General features: G+C 41.0%; 2 protein-coding genes across 2 annotated transcripts; one reads left to right on the top strand and one right to left on the bottom strand.

Annotated features, from left to right (window-relative positions):
• Window positions 1-895: 895 nt before the first annotated feature.
• On the top strand, window positions 896-13,093 carry lmx1a (LIM homeobox transcription factor 1, alpha). The gene is made up of 8 exons (XM_072388795.1): window positions 896-917; window positions 3,101-3,281; window positions 8,534-8,754; window positions 9,865-10,040; window positions 10,547-10,624; window positions 11,088-11,169; window positions 12,008-12,187; window positions 12,943-13,093. Exons 1-8 carry the CDS (start codon window positions 896-898, stop codon window positions 13,083-13,085), a joined length of 1,083 nt encoding a protein of 360 aa, XP_072244896.1. The 3' UTR covers window positions 13,086-13,093.
• A 1,620-nt stretch (window positions 13,094-14,713) lies between these two features.
• Window positions 14,714-21,163, bottom strand: selp (selectin P). The gene is made up of 17 exons (XM_072388703.1): window positions 21,101-21,163; window positions 20,944-21,013; window positions 20,025-20,411; window positions 19,827-19,934; window positions 19,300-19,485; window positions 19,027-19,218; window positions 18,411-18,596; window positions 18,111-18,296; window positions 17,746-17,931; window positions 17,435-17,620; window positions 17,115-17,300; window positions 16,794-16,979; window positions 16,519-16,704; window positions 16,144-16,332; window positions 15,865-16,053; window positions 15,487-15,603; window positions 14,714-15,396 (listed from the first exon to the last, which is right to left on the bottom strand). Exons 2-17 carry the CDS (start codon window positions 21,011-21,013, stop codon window positions 15,332-15,334), a joined length of 2,805 nt encoding a protein of 934 aa, XP_072244804.1. The 5' UTR covers window positions 21,101-21,163; the 3' UTR covers window positions 14,714-15,331.
• Window positions 21,164-21,430: the final 267 nt, after the last annotated feature.

The following is a 21,430-nucleotide window of genomic DNA, read 5'->3' as shown; positions in this document are numbered from 1 at the left end:
TTACTGTAGCAAACAGGACACAAGAGTTGTTACTGCAGTTTTTGATGATTTCAGAAAAATAACTATTTCTTGTTCCACGCAAAGTCTGGTTGAACACACATAGCTTTTCTTTGTAAATCTCATAATGGACCCTGGAGCTTTGACTTGCGCCATTTCTGTTCGGCTCTCCGGCACTCCCTTTTCTGTGCCCTGACCTACTCTTCTCCTCTCCATGGCGCCCTTTGCCTACTTTTAACTATTCTAACCTTGACAGGAGCAATGGTATCCAAAACATTTAAGAGACTTGATGCGTAAGAATTCAACAGATCATCAACATTAGAACACAGGGTGTTCTCAAACCTAATCATTTGCATAAACTGTGGCCTTGTTCTGTCATTTATGAGTCTTCCCTAAACAACTGCTGACCCAACTGCCTGGTTTGGGTGTAACAGACAGGTCAAAGAAAACACAAAAATGATCAGATAAAGCAACATCAACGACAACCACATTTGAGATTACAACACTCAGAGTGTGCCTTCTGCTGTAGGTGGGCTCACTTACATGTTGAGTTAGACCAATCATTTCAAGGACAGCAGTGAGTTCTTTAGCTTGCTTGTTATGAGCAATGTATTTTACATCATTTCAAACACTCATCAAACCAGTCAGTGAAACTTTGTTCCCTTTGGATAGGGGCAATCTCATCCTGGAGACAACACCTATTAAGTTATGTCATAAGTTTTGCAGAAGTGGATCCAAATGCAGGAATGAGAAGGAGACGAAGAGAACCTGACGGTCTCTGAGGCTTTAATTAACAAAACTAAGGCATGAAAAAGTCAACAGAGAATCCAAAGGGGAACAGAACAACATGCGATGATCCGGCAAGGAGAAAACAAAAACCAGGAGGACGCCTAAGGGCATGAGGAGAGAACTGACAACAGGTGAGAGCTAATGAGCAATATAAACCAGGTGTAACACAGGAAGTAAATGCAACAGAATGCACAAGGCAAACTACAAAATAAAACGGGAAACAATGAAACCAAACTACAGGAAGAAAACTGATGACAAAAAGGGAAAACCAGAACGTAAGAGTACCAATAAACCAAAAGACAAAATCAAAACACAAAACTCATAGACCATGACAGTCTCATCATGATGAGAGAAAATCAATTGCTCAAACCAACTTTGTAGACATTTGAAGCAATTTTTTTTCTCCTGTGTGGATAAGTGGACCAAAACCACACCAGCAAATCTGTTTTTTCCTTAAACAATACCCATTTAAAGACTGCTGCAGAGCAAACACTCTGCCACATGGCAACATAGCAGAGGCTTTTCTGACAACAGCAACCTGCCCCATACAGGACAACATCGCATCCACACTGCAAAAAAATGAAAGATGCTGATCTGGTCTCCAAACTCTCCAGACCCTATTCTGAGCAGCTGGTACATACCCTAAACTGAGAAGCCCAACCCAGTGAGAGAAATCACCTTAAAGATCTGCTGCCGTCATCCTGGAGTCAGACACCAAAGAACATCTGTACAGCTTCTGTGTCAGCGCTCTAATAGGTCTGATCTGTTTGCCCAAAAAGAGGTACTCACGCAATGTTAGACCTATGGTAATAAAGTGGTTGATCTATGTGGAAGCAGAAATGATTATACTGACGCAACTGAGTTTGGGATCCATCAGAATCAGTGGGACTAAAATACAGATAAAACAAAAACAAAAACACAGTGATGATGCTGTAAAAAAAATCTATAATTTTTTAAATATATGTTTATGTCATATTCTGAAAGGTTGCAGGGAAAAAAATTGCATGATACTTGTTCAAACTGATAACATGATTTGATTGAATAAAATGATTTGAATACCTTACTCAAAATCAAACACATATTACATCTACCAATAAAGATTATCCTAAACAGGTGTATATATCCTCTTTTGTCTTTAAACGTCTCAAAACGTTTTTTTTGAGGATGCGTCTATATTCCATGGCTATATTCCGATTGGTAAATTCTGCAGAAACTTGCTCTCGTAATGTAGGTCTAAATTACAGAAACTTATCTATCTATCTATCTATCTATCTATCTATCTATCTATCTATCTATCTATCTATCTATCTATCTATCTATCTATCTATCTATCTATCTATCTATCTATCTATCTATCTATCTATCTATCTATCTATCTATCTATCTATCTATCTATCTATCTATCTATCTATCTATCACTTCAAACCCTGAACTTTTAACCTTCCTTTCACCTCATAAATACTAACAACAAGGCAGCGTGTGGCTGCATTTGTATCATTCCGCGAAGAGAGACAGACAGTCAGACGCACAGAGGAAGAGAGAAAGTGACAGAGGGAGGGGGGAGACTGAGAGAGGTAACTTGCACCTGCACATGAAGGAAGTCCCCCTGGCTCTTTCTCCTTCCCATTGACTCCTTAAAGGATACTTGATGGACAGCCTGATAAGTTCATAAGCGCGCACTCTGAGAGGTCGTCGGAAGCACCGAGGAGAAACTTTGATACGCTGCTGCGCGCCCAGCAGCAACTTGCGGCGGGATTTTGAGCGTCGGAGATGCTCTGAGAGGAATCACCAACATACTTCTGTGGCGTTGTTGGAATCTCGCGTTGTCCCGGTAAGCGTTTCATCAGCTCATAAAATGACAAAGTTTAAGATGAATAAGGGTCGTCTAAAATGTTTCCGGTGCATTAACTTTTGGTCAAACTATGTTTTGCAGTGTTTTTTTTCAGACGGTTGCAATGAATATTCCGGCTATATCTTTAGGTGAGTGAAAATGCACGCTGACACCACTTTTATAACATTTGGAAACAATCCTTTTTTTTAAAGACCTAATTCTAATTGCAGAAGCTGATTTGTAGTATTACCTCTTGCTCAGCTGTCATCAAAATGTTATCGTTAGGGTAAATGTGAAATAAAATGCAGTAATTGACCTCTGATATGTGGCAGTCCCTTTAAAGTATGACAAACTGTGCAAGCAAATATTTACGAATATTATAAAGAAGTTAAGCCACTTCAGCTGCACTCACATAGCCAGTTTTTCAGTTGCGTCCTGCTTTAAAAGAAAAGGCGCTCATTTGATTATTTCTTCACAATGCAGATGTGGATCGGACGGCCGTGTGCGCCGGGTGCCACCGGCCGATCAGAGACAGATTCCTGCTCAGAGTCAATGACGGCCTCTGGCATGAGGAGTGTGTGCGGTGCGCCGCGTGCGGGGAGTCGCTCAGCAACTCCTGCTTTCTGCGGGAGCGCAAACTTTACTGCAAGCGGGACTATGCTGAGTGAGTGCACATCTCTAACTCTGTATTACTGATTAGAAATAATGCAATTTAAGTCCATGTTCCCTATTCACATAGCTATTTCTTCAAGTTATTCTTTGTCATAAAGAAAGGCAAAATCTTTTACTATTTTAGTTGGCCAAGATAAAAGTTGTAGTGCAATACCTAGTTGCTTATAGAGCGAGTGGCGTCTATTAAGTCCATGTTGCAGAAAACATCTTGTGGCACGTTGATGCACTTCCAATTATCCACGGCTTAACAATCGCCTATTTTCTTTTCTTTTACTCATTTCATTGTACGTTTCGGCTTGGTGATGAAAAATATTTGTGTATTATTAATCCAGTTTTTACAACAGAGGCCTTGTCCACATCTGACCTTGACTAAGAATGTGTGTGTGAGTGTGTGTGTGTGTGTGTGTGTGAGAGAGAGAGAGAGAGAGAGAGAGAAAGAATGAGAGTCAAAGACATACAGATATATTTTTGTGAATAGCAATGGACAGTAAATGCGCTGCTAAGGTTGTACATACAGGTGCACTTTAGGCAACTCTTGTGTGCAAACTTTACACACCTATTTGGTGTACAGTACTAACTTCCAGCAAATTTGGCACAGTGCACTGAAGGAGCAAGGTGACTGTGGGAGGAAGGGGTGGCGAGGGAGCTGGAATGTCAGAAAACTATTGTATAGTGTTCATCCACAAACACACACACACAATAACACGGTCCCACCTTCATGCACAACCAGGGGTAGAGCTCAACTGACACATTGTCAAAATGTGTTAAAATGCTGAGGTCCATCGGCGTGGCAACTGCAAGCTGGGCACAACATATGGTAACTCCCCCCTCCTTAAAAAAAAAAAACAACAACAAAAAAAAAATCACTGACCCCCCCCTTTGCCCACCTTCTCATCCTCACACTTTTTCTCCAAAAAAACGCTCTCACCTAAACAAGAGCCAAGATTAAACCCACACACCCTAAAAGGAAACAGCTCACATTATTTCTGAACAATTTAGTGATGGTTAATCTGCCAAGCAGGCAAGGAAGCAAGATTTGTTACAGTGCATGCGATGCCATCATGTTCCTTGTCAAATGTATTACTCTGCAGCCCCATGCATGTTGGAATTTGACACTCAAACTAGTGATTTTAAGCAGATTTAGCGCTCCTATTGCTTTCTTTTTCTAACGGACATTTCAAACGATAAATAGATAACTGCGTTCATTCTTGTAAATGTAAAAATTCCACAGTGCTCATGTGATCAGCAGAGATAACAACACCATCAGGCCAAAGTGCAGAATAAAGAGCAGGACTGAGAAGTAATTAGGAGAGTAGAGCCATATGTCAGAAGGTCTGGTGCATCCCTACCAGGGAGATGGTGAGGATGGTGTGAACTTATTTTGTGGGACAGGGCGCTCCATGAGCTCTGGCGTTATGTGCAGTGGCATCTGGAAAGCTCTTCTCACAGCAGCCCCTGTGTTGAGCGATGGGACAACGCCCAGCCAACCGTGAGATATCTGACTTGACCAATTAGCAGGAGGCCTGCTGCCAAGGCTCCGCCTCTGAGCCTCACCGCCTTCCCCTCCGTTCCCCCCTTTCCCCCACTGTCTTGTCTGGGTGGGTTGTGACACACCAATCACACGCAGGCTTTACTTTTGTTTTAAAACTGTGCCAGAATATTTTTTCTCACCAACCAAATTACGTTCCGCTCCCCTCTTTCTTTTGAAGCAGAACTGGTGTGATTATTCCATACTGCGACAACATTTGTCTCTTACCACACGCTGTATCGTCTGTCTGGATCTCGCCTTGTTTTTATGTTTGCTTGTGTGGTCGACTGCCAGCCAGACCACCGGGTTTGGCCTCCTCATGGAGTTACAAAACAACATTGCCAGCAGTTTCTGAAGTCAGTGTTCTTAAGCGCTGATGTTTAATCTGAGAAGCTCCAGCACCAAATGCTGTAACACAAGAAGTAAAAGATTAATTTAGTTATTGTTCACTCATATCAAACGGTTTGATAAATAATGTGATGCCAGAATACGAGGACATGGTTCATGAAGACAAGACAAAAGGTAACATACAAATATAGGTTTAATCAGTAAAAAAAATAAAAACTTGAGACCACAAACGTTGTTTAAAATCTTCAGGTGCATAATGCAAAAAAATTAAAGAAGAAAAAATAGTCAAAAGTTTTGAACAGTATTCATGATGGGGCTTTGACATACCTTATAAAGTAGTTATCACTGTTAATCATTACAGGTGAAATGTTTTCTAAAAGCTGCTTAAGTATTTACAATTTTAGAAACACTTTTTAAGTGTAATTTAAGAATTTTTTCATACAGCACAGTGTCAAAATTAATTAATATAGTATATGTACATCTATATTTACAACTCAAAGATAATCGTTTTAACTTTTGTAGATTTAGTGGTGCGATAATCAATATTACTGTTGGTTTTGATTTGAATGTTTCCCATCCAAATCTGTATTTTTAAAAAGAATCCTTTTGTCACAAACAATATTTGAGAGTAGAGGTTGTTTCCTCTATCATTTTAGATGCTGACAAGTATGTGTGGCGTGATTGGATTATTTTAGTTTCTTGGTTATTTTTCTGCACATTTCAATATTTGCTACATCATAGAATAGAATGTTTTAATGACAATGCATACAGACACACAAACAACCAGGTCGCTCATGTTCCAAGCAAACACCAAATCCGGACTTTAATGAAAACTGTGAAACTAACTTGATTCAAGTTAATTATTGATAAATATTTTGAGATCTGGTACATGTGAAGCCAGAAAATGTTTGAGAACCTCTGAGTAACTTGTCAAGAAAATAATTTTTGTTGTTTGTTCTGCCTGACCCGTATCAGTCACTAAATAGGCCACATTCAGCTGGCTGTAGTGTCATATTCTAAAGCTGTGTGCAGATTCCTGTTAGACAATGTGATATGTTGGGCTGGTTGGACTGTCAGTAGATTTAGATTGGCTAAACGGTTCAGTTGGCAGGTGGACTGAACAGCAGATTGGGCAGGGTCAGATCAGCAGGGTGACTAGTGGGGCACTTGACCCGAAGATGTGTATCCGATATGCAGCCTCTGATGGTTTGTGTGTGTTCAGCAAAGGATCCACGTTAACCTGATCCAGAAACAGGATCTGTCTCTCTGCTTGTCCATCAGACCAGCAGTCTGTTTGTCTTCACTGCCATAGGTCAACTCTGAAGTCAGAGCAAGAACAATGAGGATGGGGGGCTGTGAGGAGAAGTCTGTGCTTGTGTGTGTACATTTCTGCACTCTACACAACACTCATCTTATTATACAGTGCATCTACTTCAAGAGTGCTCCATTTGCACCACGTCAATGTGGAATATTGCAAGATTTTGCTGACTTATTTCTCCTGTCGCTAATTTGCGTGTCTAAATCCAGCGTGACGGAGTGTTCCCGCTCTTCTAGCAAAGACTCTTGGCCAATCGTGTAAGCGGAAACTCTGAAATATTAAACACCTTAAGCTGCTCCATAAGTATTGGAGGTACTCTTACCTTTGCATTAACGACTCTTAAGAGACTCTTCGCTAATAAGGCGAAAAGGACAAGACGTGTAATGGAAGAGGGATTCTCGAAACATGAATGATCTCAAACCGTTAATGGCCATAGTTCGTCCTTCACTGTCATCTGGCATTAGCATCATATGGAGACATCAAGTAAAGCACTTTGCTGTATCACAGAGACCCGCAAGCATTCCGGGCATTTCTTCGACCACACTTTCTTTAAAATATTTGGTGGATGCATCTTGTGTTGCCATGGCAATGCGCATACCACCGACGGTATGCATGCCATATTAAAGCACATACCAATGAGGCCGTGGGGTAGATGACTGTGATGGGTCAAGTGGTCCGACCGACCCTCATGAGATTCTGGGAATGGGCTTTGCCGTTTCCATAGTGACCACAGAGTGCAAGTAAGAGGTCTTAGCAATGTTTGGCTTTAGGATGTTGCACCTCCAGACCTCTTAACAGGAATATCTCCACAGGGGTGGTTTTTTTATGTTTAGTTTGAGCATTGTTGGTTTGTAAAAAATGTGCTAAAAATTTTAATGTGAAATTATTCAAAAAGGAGTCAAACGGAATTCATTGGTTTATTTGAAGTTTATTTAAATCATTATCAAATTCGAATTTCTGTAATTATTTTGCTTTTCATGGGATTTTTTTTCATCTGGATGGTGAAAATAATTTCTACAGCACGGTATCTTTTACTGTTAACAAATGGAGGTCACTAAAACAATAAGGAGAAAATATGTGTTAATGAACATTTAGAAGTGACAATAGGGTTTTCGTGAGGGATTTTTCAGATGAAACTCAATCCCTGTGGTTCAGAATATCTGGAGTTGATCACATAGGTGGCCAATATAAGGTTTATTATACATTTCTGTAATTATCCCTGCATTGTTGCATTCTGATAGAAAATTTAACACCACTGACATTGTTTACTATAGCCTCTCATGCCTCTATTGTATTTTTAATGGTGAGAGAAAAAACTTCAAGAAAATGCTTAAATTAGAGATGAACATGGGCTTAGCTCTATGCAGTCTTTTTAAGGTAAAGACAAAAAAGCTGTCACTTTCTCATGGTTCTGTGTTGACTGCTCTGGTGACCCAGTCAGATCTGGAGACAAACAGCAGCTCCAGAATGATGACGTATCATCCTGCATGACAGACCCAAAATGTGGTGGTGCCAGCCAGAGGACAATGGTCCTGCTGCTTGGGGGGCGGCTCTATCTTTGTCCAACTCTGGTTAAGCAGACTTAAGGATAATTCCACGGATAATTCCTGGGACCAGTAGCTCAGTCTCTCCCACCAGGAGATCTGATTCCCCCCCTCCGCCTGGAGCCATGGCCTGCCGAGAACCTTTCTCCTGCGTCCCCAGGAGCACGGCCTCGGACACGGCAGTCGGAGCCACGGCAACAGTCTCTGGGACTAAGCCCACCAGTCCTGGTTGCCAGGCGCTAAGATACACACCAGACACGCTAAGGGTATGTGCCTGAGTGGTTGGGTCAGTCGGAGGAGGAGGAGGAAAGGGGAGAAGTCAGGCTGGCCCTGGTTTTGAGTGACAGCTCGAGTCAGAAACATTACCCAGATCTACCAAGCGTTTTTTTTTCTCTCATGAAGCCCCATTTTACTGAGACGTGAGGGGTCCGCCAGTACCTAGACAAAACAAAAGCTTTTTTCTCTGAATTCTCACATTATCTCTTTGTGCCAACCGTCCTCTCCAGACTGTTTGCAGTGCGTTGTGGAGGCTGTGCAGAGGCCGTCTCTCCTGCAGAGCTGGTGATGCGTGCAGGGGCCGCTGTGTTCCACCTGCGCTGCTTCACCTGCAGTGTTTGTTCCTGCCGCCTGCAGACTGGAGACCGTTGCGTCCTCAGGGAGGGACGGCTACTATGTGCTAGAGAGGCCTACCACCAGTGTCTGGCTAGTCCTACGTCTTCTGACACAGGTACACACTCATTGTTGAAGATTTATGTGCGCTTTGAAGTTTTTAAATCGTTTGTTCAGTATTGTCGTAAGAGGTCCCAAATTTAGTACTGTATATTACCTTGAGTATAACCTTGATGGAGGCTGGCACAGCCTCAGCTAAGAGAAGCAGACAATATATATATATAAATCTATATATGTATATATATATATATATATATATATATATAGAAATATATATACTTAAAGCTCAGAAATTATTCATGGTGATTTATTAGATAAATTAATTTAATATTCTTTATAGACTCTTGTTGCTCACCATTAAGAAATTATTAAGTCATTATATTTTATATCTTATCTCACGTTTATTTCATTCTTAATAGATGATTTCACCAACATTAATTCATAGTTACGTCATACATCATTAATGAATCAATGTGAAATCAAGTTGGCAGCATTTCAGAAATATTAAAGTTGTTTTTTTCCTAACATAATTATGTACTGTATTATGTAATATTGCATCTGCTCCATCTGATTGGATAGAATTTTGATTTATGTAGACAGAATCTTGCACAGTATTCTTTAGCTGATTATCAATTTGTGTCTTGATTGTTTGTTAAAAGTGAGTGACAGACATTCATGATACATGCTGTATAAATTCACATAAATTCATCATGAGTCATGCATTGCTTAAGCAACTGCGTATTTTACTGACATCCATATCATAGACCAAAATTTCACTCAGTGATTTTGAATGTGTGTCATTTTGGCAAATTAGCTTTTGAATGGACAAAATTATATGATGATTATGGCAAAAAGGACTACTTGCTTTTTGCATAAACTCAAAATAAATAGCAAGTGGATAGACTGGCGCTCTGTCACATTAGGCTGCTAAAAGGATTCTGGGAAATGGAGTTAAAGACAGACCAATGACAAAATCAGACAAGCTGATGGAAAGAGGTGAGATCTTTAAAAAAACACTTAAAGAATTACTGTCATAAAGGACCACATGCAAACAATGCATTCAACATCTCAGATTAATGCCAGGAACTTTGCTTTGGTGGAAATTAGTTTCGGAGTATTTTTTCCCCCTCATTCTTACATTAATTAACTAATCATGTCTACCCACCAGGTAAAAGTGATGATGATGAGGATGAAGAGGATGAGTCCGTAAGGGCCACAAGCAGGCGAGGTAGAGCAGATGACCGAGAGAGCAAACGTCCCAAAAGACCTCGCACTATTCTGACCACTCAGCAAAGACGCACCTTTAAAGCATCCTTTGAGGTCTCATCCAAACCTTGCCGAAAGGTATGGAGAAACTTGCATTGGAAATTGTCACACGACACCCTGAAAAAACTTTTTTTATTTTGATAAGATGATAGCTTAATTAATTTTTTTCTTTCATGACTGTGGCAAACATTTAACTAGCAATTACAACAGAAAATAAACAGAAGACCATTGATTATGTCACTATAATAGGATCCACGATGAAAGAATTTCTTGATGCAATAAAATTGATTTCAAGTCACCAGAAGTGTGATACACTTTCACATCAATGCTTTATATCCTAGTAATGTGCTGCTAGTGGGTATGTGGATCGATATCGATGACATTTCTAAATTCCTCACAAAACCAACTGACTTTAAGAATCCAAAAGAGCTGCAACAGAAATCTGTTCTTGTGATATTTTCCTTTCTTTTTGTGGGAGATCATAAGGAATAGGTTTCATAACCTTCAAATGACTGCTCTTTCTCTCAGTTTTGTTTAACCCTCCCTTTCTGTCTTTCTCCTGCCCTCCTGAATCTTAATCCAAGGTGAGAGAGACCTTGGCAGCAGAGACCGGTCTGAGTGTCCGGGTTGTGCAGGTCTGGTTCCAGAACCAAAGAGCCAAAGTAATGTTCATTACACACACACACACACACACACACACACACACACACACACACACACACACATACACTTGCACAAAGTCACATGTGCAGCTAATAAAAGCACTCTTTATGCACTGTGTTTGTAAGCCAGAGTGAAAATCAGCCTGGTTATCTCTTCATACAGGAAGCTGATGACATCCCACTGAGAGATCACTGTAGATTAAACCCAATATTTCCTCACAAAGTGGGCTCATGTGTGGTTTCCCTCCTTCACTGACAGATGCCCTTTACTCCACTGTTAATACTTTGCAACTGAGTGAACACACTCACATGCCTGGGTGGCAGACAGACTGAGAAGAAAGAAAAAAATATTTCTTCCTTCATTTTTTACACTAAGCTGATATGATATGATATGATATGATATGATATGTATATGATATGTATATATATATGTATGAACTGCATATCAATGTGTGCTGTTTAGATGAAGAAACTGGCCAGGAGACAGCAGCAGCAGGAGCAGCAGCAGACTCAGGAGCAGTGTGAACACTCCTCTCATCACACAGGTAGAATCATGTTTGTTTTTAATGCAGTGCTGCCTGGGGACCTGAAGATCACGGGCATCCCATAAAAATGATCTGTTGTGTCCCTTAAACACCAATCTATCTCTAGATTCTCTGAATCTTTTGATGATATTATGTACTGTGAATGATGGAATATGAGGAGTTTTCACAATTTTACACTGAGAAACACTCAGTATCACTCAGAGATACTGTGTTTTGCAGTTTACTTAAACTTTACTTTTAAGAGATTCTGCCTCTCTAAGGTGCCCATTTCTTTACCCAATCTTGTCACTAACTTGTTGCCAATTAAGCCAATTAGTTTCACCAGCTGTTTCTTTTTAGTACAACTTAGATTTCCAGCCTTTTGTTGTCCCTGCCTTTTTTGAGATGTGCTGCTGCCATCAAATTCAGGATGAGCTCATGTTTATCAGGAAGTACTTAAATGTCTCTCTGACTTTCTTCTATGAGGGATACTATAGTGGTTGATAAAAGTTGCAAATGATTGCATAATCTTTTTATTTGCATTATACCCAGTATCCCAACTTTCTTTGGAACCAGGTGTGTACAAATCATGTTTTAAAAGAGGTCAACGTTGTCTCAAAAGTTAGAGGTGCGAAAAGTTGCTTCAGAAATGTTTTAGCAAAATGGCAACAAAATCAAACGTCTAGAAAGGCAGGAGATTCTGGTGTAAATCGATGAAAGGATTTTTGACATGTGTGACTTTGTGGAGTCAATTTATAGAGCTCCTAAAAGGCTGAATGGATAAAATAACACTATTAGAACAAAGCTCATCAAGAGACATTATCAGACAGCTTTAAGTGTGATCTCCTGTGTTCCACAGCGCCCTCCCATGGCAGTTTGTCTTCTGAGATAAAGCGCCTCGGGCACCCTTATGCCCACATTGAGCCGCCACAGCAGCAGATGGAACTCACCACACTAGAGCAGCAGGACTGGGACACAGACCCCTTCAGACAGGGCCTGACCCCGCCTCAGATGCCAGGGGATCACATGCACCCTTACGGTAAAAGACTTCAGGGCGGTCAAGCCATGATGAACAATTCTCTCTTCAATTTATTATAACCTTTTGTGAAATGTAAAATAAGGACACAATAAGTAATGACCACTGATTAACATGCACTCTTACTGCTTTGAAAGGTTAACCCGATTATTTGACAGTGAAAATAATAGTTTGGTGATGTCATTCCATATTAGTTTCTACATTGTATCTCCTTTAATGTGCAGCTGTTTATTGCTTCACAACAAAACATAATATATTTTCTTAATATATATTACGATAATGGAAATAATGTACCACAATGAAAATCTTTCTAATTCAGTTTTTTTTTTTTCAATCATCATCGTTCTCATTATTGTTGTTATTATTGGACTTCGATAGCCTTTACTTGACCTAAAAGTCCTTTATATTACCTCTGAGTTATATTTTACCAAAGCAGGTACACCAGACAGATCTATAAAGGGAAACTGGCAATGCAGACGCTAAGATATTCTGACCTTCACTCCTCAGTGTGGATCGAACTCAGAGACGTAATATCCTACATTCCCCGTGCTAAAAGCTGTCATCATCTGAAAACGTCGACAGGATTTTAGAATTTTAGACTTTGAAAAGCACAGGCTTACTCCATAAACCACACCTGTACTCCAAATGTTGAATAAACACAACTTTGTGTGGGATATGTGTGAAGTGATTCTACTAATGATCATTGATTATTTTCCTGATTTTTGTAAAAACAAAACAAAAAAAAAATGTTTTTCCAGATTTTAAAGGCTTGTATGGGAACATGGAGAGGGATCCTCTGTATCATGTGGCTGACAGCGACTGCCTCTCTCTGGGTGACTCCTCTCCACTGACTCCTATTGACCGCCTCTACTCCATGCAGGACTCATACTTCACCTCCTGAAGGTAGAGATCGGACTCGGTGAGAAGCTGTGCACCTCCCTCACTCGGCAATGCACTCTGGAAACCTCTTTTGTCTCCAAAGTGCTTTGGTAGTTAAGAAAATGGATGGTAAACTATGGGAAAGGGACGTGGGTACACTGTGATGCCATGCAATATACCATATTCACCTCTTAAAAAAACTATATTACACTACTGCCTCTGTTGCTTTACAGGCCCTCTGTACAGTGTACAATGTGTGTAAATCGTGCATGCGTGATTCTGCCGGTCCTCTCCAGATTATAAGAGTATTACTGCATCTGTTCATGTAAATAGCTGTTTGGGTGTGTATTTCTATTTATTCCCACAATGTGTGTATGCTGTTAATTTTGAATGACTCAAGAGTGATGAAAATAAAAAAAAATGAACCTGTGAAGTGAGTTCATAGCACAGGCTGATTTGTTAGTAAGACATTGTGTTATTCCTGCTTTGGGTTAGAAGCAGGTCAAGTCCATCCTCAGTTCTTATCAGTCCCATCTAGGTGACAGGTCAGTGTGACATCTTCCCCTGGTCGTTGGGTGGATCATAAGATTGTATAATGCCGGGCTATGACAGCCGTATGGGTCAGCTGCAGATAAGCATCACATCCACACCGCCTTCATCAACGCTCACATTGTGCCTCCCGCATTTTTCTGTCTTTTCCTTCCTCCACTCGAAGACTGGGGGGGAGAGAGGCGACCACCCAGGCACTGTGCCCAGCTGGAATGCACCAGTCCTGGGATGGGAGGGTGAGAAAACCCAGGGAGGGTGCCTCCAGACAACGGAGGGGCTGAAAGCTGTGTCAGGGAAGAATGCCCAGGGTGACACCGAGATATGAAGCCCCACTGTACGGAGTGCCTCCTTGCCCCAGCCATGAACCCTCCCCAAGACCCATCTCCTATTTCCCACTATGAAATCAAACCTTGCAGAGCAGAGAGCGCAAGTCAATGGTCAGGAACAATCTAACTGTCTGTCACCGTAGTGCGCTACAGCCAACCAGAGCTTAGAAGTGTGTAGCAGAGAATACCTGTGTGTGTGTTTCTGTGAGTCCCTTTGTGTCTGTATCTGCTGGCAGGCGCATGTATGTACTCATGTGTTAGGAGGAACAACATCCTTTGCTGTATCATAATGCATTTCCTTGTATCTTCAGATAGTTGAAGGGATGAAAAAGCAGACTTAAATATCAGGAAATCAAGCCAAGGTAGTCACCTGAGGGGCTTTTTCCCCTCTGGTGTGTGAGTGTGTGCGCTCTTGGCACACACACATATGAGTGGGATGAGACAAATAATCAAACTGTGATCATACGGTCACAGCAGGCAGCAATAGCCTCATTATTATTCCGATGGTAGCCAAACGGTTTCCTGTCAACAGTCGGTTATTTATTGCACCCCTCATGCCAAGCTCAGGCCACAAACCCTCTGTCTTTTAACTGCTTTAATTGGCGTCATGCTGTTGCAGCACCAAGACAGATGCACATGCGTTGCTGAAGATATTCCAAAGGGCCTTTTGCCACACATAAAGAAGGTGTAGTGGTATGCTATAAGTGCAGATAAACTAAATGAAAAATGACATGCATAAAATACAGCTATTAAATGTAAATTCATTTCCAGAGTATGGATTTAAACCTCTTTCATGGCAAGAAATTCACAATATGAAACCAAGTTAATATCTAACATGTGGTAGTAACAGTGTGAAATCAGAGCCCAGTGTGACACACTGAGCTGTGACTGAGATTAGTTTATCTACTGACCAATATTTGACAAGAGCTGCCTGATCACTAAATATGCGAAACTGACGCTTTGTGGCAATTAGGCAAATGAGAGATTATCTACGTTATCTCCATCTGACCGCACATTGTTTGCATGTCAAATTTGACTTAAAAGAGCTGCTGTTGAGGGGAGTCACCAGCAAGAAAGGGTCATCCCGTGTTGTTCTGTATGTCACAGGACAATGTTGACAGATTGCTGAAGACGTGGTTGATTTTTTACTTTGATCAAGTCAGCCATGAATGAAACAAAAAGATGAAAAAAGGAAATCAGTAGATTATTCACATTTATGCACATTAGACGCTAATAAAAAGCTAAAGCTACACACAAACTTCAAGTGTCATGCATGAATGGTATTCACATACGATAACAATTGGGTGGGAACTGAAAAGCATCATGTCTAACTACCGAGCTTCTTGTTAAGATTAGAACAGAAAACAAAAAAGTCCCCGAAAAGAGAAAAATCTCAAAATTCAAATGCAGGATTCATCCTGTCTCCCCATGTTGGCTCTTCAGACATGATCATTTTTCCTACAAAGATCAAAATTTTGGATTAGAAATGCACTCAGCTATGTTGTTGTATGTATATGTGTAGATCAGCATCATCAGAGTTGCTCTTACCTCTTTTCGTAAACGATGTCTTTAAAAAATAAGCCAGTCCAATTAGGCCAAGTATCGCAACAGCAGATGCTGCCCCGGTACTAGCGTACAGCAGCCACATAGTCCCCATTGACATACCTTCCACACAAAAATAACACAGTCAACTCAAGTATTTTCTGTGTTGTTATCAATGTTGTTGCAGACATAATTTTTTTGCCCTCATTTGGAAGAACATAGTAGAGGTAGACAGAAAGAATGTTTCCATCTAAAAAACAAAATGAAAATGTACAATAATTTCATAAATAATAATAATGATCTTCTGGTTAACGTTTAATATTTAGAACTGGTTAGTGTATGTTTTGTATCTGGTAATGATTGGTATATACACAGATGATCTACCTATGCAGTCGGGCACACTGTCACTCCAATGCCCAGTGGAGGAGCAGAGCAGCAATGCAGAGCCATTCAGGGAAAATTCGTCTTCACAGGTGAAAAGACACTGAGATCCAAAGTTGAATTTCCCCAGTGGATGAGAGCAATTCATAGACAGTGGTAAGGACAAAACGTGCAAGTCCTCACACTGTACAGCTGAAAAGGACAGAAAATGTAACAATTTCAAAAGATCAGCTCTTCAATTACAGCAAATCTTGTGAACTAAAGGTTATGCTGGGAACTCACGCTGACATGTGGGCAGATCCTGACTCCAGTGGCCTGATTTGTTGCATGCCACTGCTGATGTTCCTTTAAGCCAGAAACCATCATTGCATTCAAAGTCGCAGTGTGAGCCATAACTGAAAGGGGAGTTCAGATGGCTACAGTTCATCTTTCCACGCTGTGGTGCTCTGTCCAGTAGGGGGCATGGACGTGCTGCAGATAAAATCAAACGCACCATTTGAGTTCAGTTCAGCTTCACTTTCCATGAGAATGATGGACATTTCTTGCAAAACTTGCCATTAAAAAAATTAATGATTGACATGTGTTGATTATTATAAGAAATGGCAGATAACAGGAGGGTATGAATAAAATGAGCTCTCTCGTGTTTTGATTTATTACCCTGACATTGAGGCATTTCTCTGCTCCATGAGCCTGCAGAGGTGCACTCGGTATCAGCCGCCCCGATCAGGAGAAAGCCGTCCTCACAGGTTGAAGTGCAATAAGCACCATAACTGAATTCTCCATGGGGACCTGAGCAGACTAAGAACCCATGAGATGGAGAGCTAAGAGTGGGACATCTCTTAGCTGGAAGAGAGAGGGAGAGAAAGAGACATTCAGAAACCCGAATTGGTAAAAAAGTACAGAGTATGGATCACTAGCAAAATTGTTTTTACCCAGGCAACTTGGGACAGCTTTGCTCCAAGTTCCCAGAGAGGTGCAGTCTGTGTTTGCTGTCCCGTTCAGGACAAAACCATCCTCACAGGTTGATTGGCACCGAGAGCCAAAACTGAACTCTTTGTAGGGATCAGAGCAGACTAAAGAACCATGAGAGGGCGAGGTCAGACGGGGACATTTTTTAGCTGGAAAAACAAAGAGAAAAGCAGTTTCATTCTGTCAAAATTCAAGTACAGAACAATATATGAACATTGAAATTACAATCTCTGTGTTGCTCCAGACAGCTAGATTTGGATGAAGATACTGAGCCATTTCTCTACCCAGGCATTGCGGGATATTGGGGCTCCATGTGCTCCCAGCAGTGCACTCAATGTCAGTCGTCCCATTCAGGACAAAACCCTCCTTACAGGTTGTTGTGCAGCGAGAACCAAAACTGAACTCTCCATGTGGACCAGAACAAAATGAAGAGCCATCAGGGGGGGATTTGAGAGTGGGGCACCTCTTTGCTGTAATGGAAACAGAAAAAGAGGAATTTCTTGGCAAAGATTTAAAGTTAAGTCATATAAGCTATCAAAGTAAGAGCTTGTGTTCTGATTTCTGATCAGTAACCTAAAATACAGGGATTTATGCTGTCATTTACCCAAGCAAACTGGAATCTCGATATTCCATGTGCCTGCAGAGGTGCACTCTGTGTCAGCTGTCCCATTCAGGAAAAAACCGTCCTCACAGTCTGCCGTACAACGAGAACCAAAACTGAACTCTCCATGAGGATCAGAGCAGAATATGGAGCCGTGATGGGGAGAATTCAGAGTTGCGCATCTCTGAGCTGGAGAGGAAAAAAAGAGATGAATAGACAAACAAAATGAGTGGGATAAAGATAAAATCATAAGCTCTTCTGCCGATTTTATTTAGATTTCAGATAAGGATGCAGAAATTCAGCATTTTCTTTACCCAGGCAGTGAGGAACGTCTGTGCTCCACATCCCCAGAGAGGTGCACTCAATTCTTGCTGTCCCATTTAATAAAAAACCCTCATCACAGGTTACTGAGCACCTCGAACCAAAACTTAAGGGACCATTTGGGTCAGAACACGACAGGGAGCCATTAAGCGGAGAAATGATTGAATTACACCGCTTAGCTTGAAGAAAGACAGATGAGGAGAGGTCAATTACACACACATTACTTTGGCAAAAATGATAAGTCAATCAGTCAATACATAAATAAAGAGGAAAAAAATCAGCTAAATGGTCAATCAGAGCAGGCGATGCTGCATTTATTCTGATTTATATTTGAGTACTGGGTCCTATGGGCTCATACCTTTGCAAACAGGAAGTGCATGACTCCAGTTGCCCCGTGAGGAACATGTTGTCACATTTGTTCCAATCTGGTCAAATCCTTCCTCACATTGCACAGTGCATGTTGAGCCATAGCTATACTGCTTTACTGGGTCCTGGCATTGAATAAAGGCATGAAGTGGAGCCTGTAGACTATTACACTGTACCACTAAAAAAGAGCAGACGTCATTGTTCAGCATGATACTGTTTATACTCAGAAAGTGTATGTTGCAGTAACTCATCCAAAAAAAAACAAAGAAAAACTTCTTAACTTGTGACCCACCTGCGCATGTAGGTGTAGGTTGGCTCCATTGTTCTGAGGCCAAACATGTGAGTGTGTTGTCTCCACTTAGGTAGTAGCCCTCCTGGCAGGTAAAGTCACACTGTGAGCCAAAGGAGAAAGGCTCCACTGTGTCCACACATGTCATGTTTCCCACAACGGGGGAGACAATGGTGGGGCACTTTTTCACTGTGATGAGACACAGATATCTATCACACAAATGTCCCACGATGCAGATCAACGCTCTTATGAAACACATCACCTTTGACTCATGAGGTTTGAACATGAGGTGGGGGTATGAATACAATTTATGTTCCAGGAAAACACCACTGCCCACCCATGTTAAATCATAATGTTGTTTGTCCAATGCAGACATAAATGCCTGTGAAGTGACGGAATGACGGGTTTCAGCCGAAACTGATATGCTGAATGGTCCAGACAGGATGTGACTACATACTCAGCGCTATGTATATGGAAAACGTGGCAGTCAATCTGTTATCAAGTGTTACAAAAAATTAAAGTCCCATGAAATGTTCCACTAGCCTTCACAGAAAGCCAAAGATGAAGTTTAAAAACACATTTGGTCAAACATATTCTACTGCCATGACAGTCACTTTACCTGTACATATTGGCACACTTGCCGTCCACTGGCCGGTGTGGTTGCACTGTATGTGGCCCTGTCCAATGAGCTTATAGCCCTCATCACACCTGAACTCACAGGTGGACTTGTAGCTATGAGTGGAGATGGGGTGGCTGCAGTTCATGCTACCCCTGCTGAAATCTGTGTGGTTCAGAGCTGGACACTGTTCAACTGTAAGAGACAATGGTAAGTATTTTCTTGGAAACTTTTACATCAAAAATTAAATATTGTTTTCATATTGTTGCCATGTACCTTGACACAGAGGAACAGGGTGATTCCAATCTCCACTGGCTTGGCACTGGAGGTTGGGTGCGCCTATCAATCGAAAGCCAAGTTCACACTTAAAATGGCAGGAAGAGTTGAAACGATTGGACCCATAGGAATGGATACAGTGGTGAGAACCTTGTTCGAGATCTGGCAAGGGTTTGCATGTGATCGCTGTAGCAAAAGCAAATGACAAAATAAACCATCTCACAAAATAGTGGAAGTGTGATAAAGTTAGAAGTTGAAAATAATAGTATGTTCTCTGGGAACTGATCATGGACAGTGGGCGCAGATAACAGTAAAGACATTATGTATTAACTTATGTATTACACAAAGAGAGAAACTCACTATAGAATGATGAGCAGCTTTGTGTCTGACTGTGTAGACATTGCATGCTGCTTGTCTACTGATTCAGACTCGTAAATGATCAGTCTTCGTCCTGGTTTGTTTCCTCATTGATTCCACAGCAACTACTCACATTTTTGCTCAAGACAATGTTGCTCAATATCGCTCACCTTCTGCACAGCGAGGACCGATGAAACCAGGATGGCACTTGCAGGTGTAACTCCCCACAGTTTCCACACAGTCTGCATGAGCACTGCAAGACTCCTTTGTGCAAGACGCTGCAGATAAACAGAGTGAGTTCTGACATGCTGTGATGGATTTAAATATTCAGATGACTCCATCAAAAAAGTAAAGAGTTTTTTTTTTACCACTGTAGCAGAGGGTTCCCTTCTGCTTTTCACATTTTTCATTATTCCACTTGGCAGTGTCTCTCTCCCTCTTGATGTAAATCTCTACGCAGTCCTGGTCTACTGAGTCATCTGGCTCTCCTGACGCCCAGTTTTGAGCCTCTGTAGGAATATTCTTATTGGTTTCCACCCAGGTCCACTCTCCAGCCACCTTGCGAACGCCTATCCAGTAATATTTTGGGTTACGTGGCAGCTGGATGTTGAGAAAGTCTGCCTCCTCCTGGTTCTGGACGGCCACCATGTCAGTGAAGTGCTTCTGGCACCACTGGCGGGCCTCGTGCCATTGCTGGTTTGGACCTCTGCTGTAGTTGTACATCCATGCCTGTGCTCCACCAATGCTGCTTAGGTCTAAGATTTGACATATATTGATAATAATAACAATCCTATTTATGATTCTTCTTCTTCTTTCTATTATAATTACTAATACCAGTATCATCATTGTTGTTATTATTTGCATTGGTCTTCATTAGCTTTTCCTTTATCTAAAAGCCCTTTACATTACCTCTGAGTTATGCTTGACTGAAGCAGGTACTACAGACAGATTTAAAAGGGAAACTGGCAAAGCAAAGTCTAAGGTATTCTGACCTTGACTCCTCACTGTGAGCCAAAGATCTTAAAAACCTCACAATCCCCATTTGCCACACTAAAAACTGTCATTTAGAATTCTAAACTTTGTAAAGCACAGACTTACTTCATAAAACAAAGCTGTACTTCGAACGTTGAACAAACAAAACTTTGTGTGTGAAATCTGTGAAGTACACCAATAATGATTATCGATGACGTTATGAATAACGAATAACTGATGAGTGATAATTCCCTAACTATTATTGTTATCATTCTTATCATAAAGCAAAAGTTTAGCTGGATTGTGCACACTTACTTATGGAAAACAGGATCAGTGCTCCTGTCAGCACCCAGTGATGCAGAGAGTTTCTTATATCAACCGACATCTGAAATTTTAGAAATGTTACTCACAGAGTGAGGTGCACATATTTTTGAATGAGCAACCCTTTTCGCCGATAATTCACAGGTCTTACCGTTTCTTCTGTCTTCAGTAGCTCATTTTCATCTTTGTGTTTTCTCAGGAGCAAAATGGTATAATTTGCCAGTTACCAGTTTTGTAATGCTACTTCTTCAATTGTTTCCTGTGAGGAAGGGTGGAACTCAACCAACCAAATGTCATTTGAACACGCTCACAGACACGCTCACAAACACTTGTAAAAGCATTTAGAATTTATTTCAGTTTAATCACACTTATTTAGAAACAAAATCCACATTGATGAAACTCCAGTGCTTAAGTTTACACGCACTTTTTCATGACAAAATATTACATTTTTGAATTTCCCCCACTGGGGGATAAATAGAGT

The sequence above is a fragment of the Leuresthes tenuis genome, unplaced genomic scaffold (genome assembly GCF_036924035.1).
Source record: "Leuresthes tenuis unplaced genomic scaffold, fLeuTen1.0.hap1 SCAF_7, whole genome shotgun sequence".
Taxonomy (NCBI): domain Eukaryota; kingdom Metazoa; phylum Chordata; class Actinopteri; order Atheriniformes; family Atherinopsidae; genus Leuresthes; species Leuresthes tenuis.
The sequence above is the reverse complement of the archived record's forward strand: the minus strand, read 5'-3'. Positions and strand labels throughout refer to the sequence as shown.

Excerpts from the sequence above, each read along its gene's own strand:
- lmx1a (XM_072388795.1), top strand. The coding sequence starts at position 896 with ATGAGGAGAGAACTGACAACAG. Across the intron at positions 10,625-11,087 it reads TCCAGAACCAAAGAGCCAAA|ATGAAGAAACTGGCCAGGAG; the intron begins GTAATGTTCATT and ends TGTGCTGTTTAG. Across the intron at positions 12,188-12,942 it reads GGATCACATGCACCCTTACG|ATTTTAAAGGCTTGTATGGG; the intron begins GTAAAAGACTTC and ends ATGTTTTTCCAG.
- selp (XM_072388703.1), bottom strand. The coding sequence starts at position 21,013 with ATGTCGGTTGATATAAGAAACTCTCTGCATCACTGGGTGCTGACAGGA. Across the intron at positions 17,932-18,110 it reads TGCACTTCCTGTTTGCAAAG|CTAAGCGGTGTAATTCAATC; the intron begins GTATGAGCCCAT and ends TCTTTCTTCAAG. Across the intron at positions 16,980-17,114 it reads CAATATCCCGCAATGCCTGG|CTAAAAAATGTCCCCGTCTG; the intron begins GTAGAGAAATGG and ends TTGTTTTTCCAG.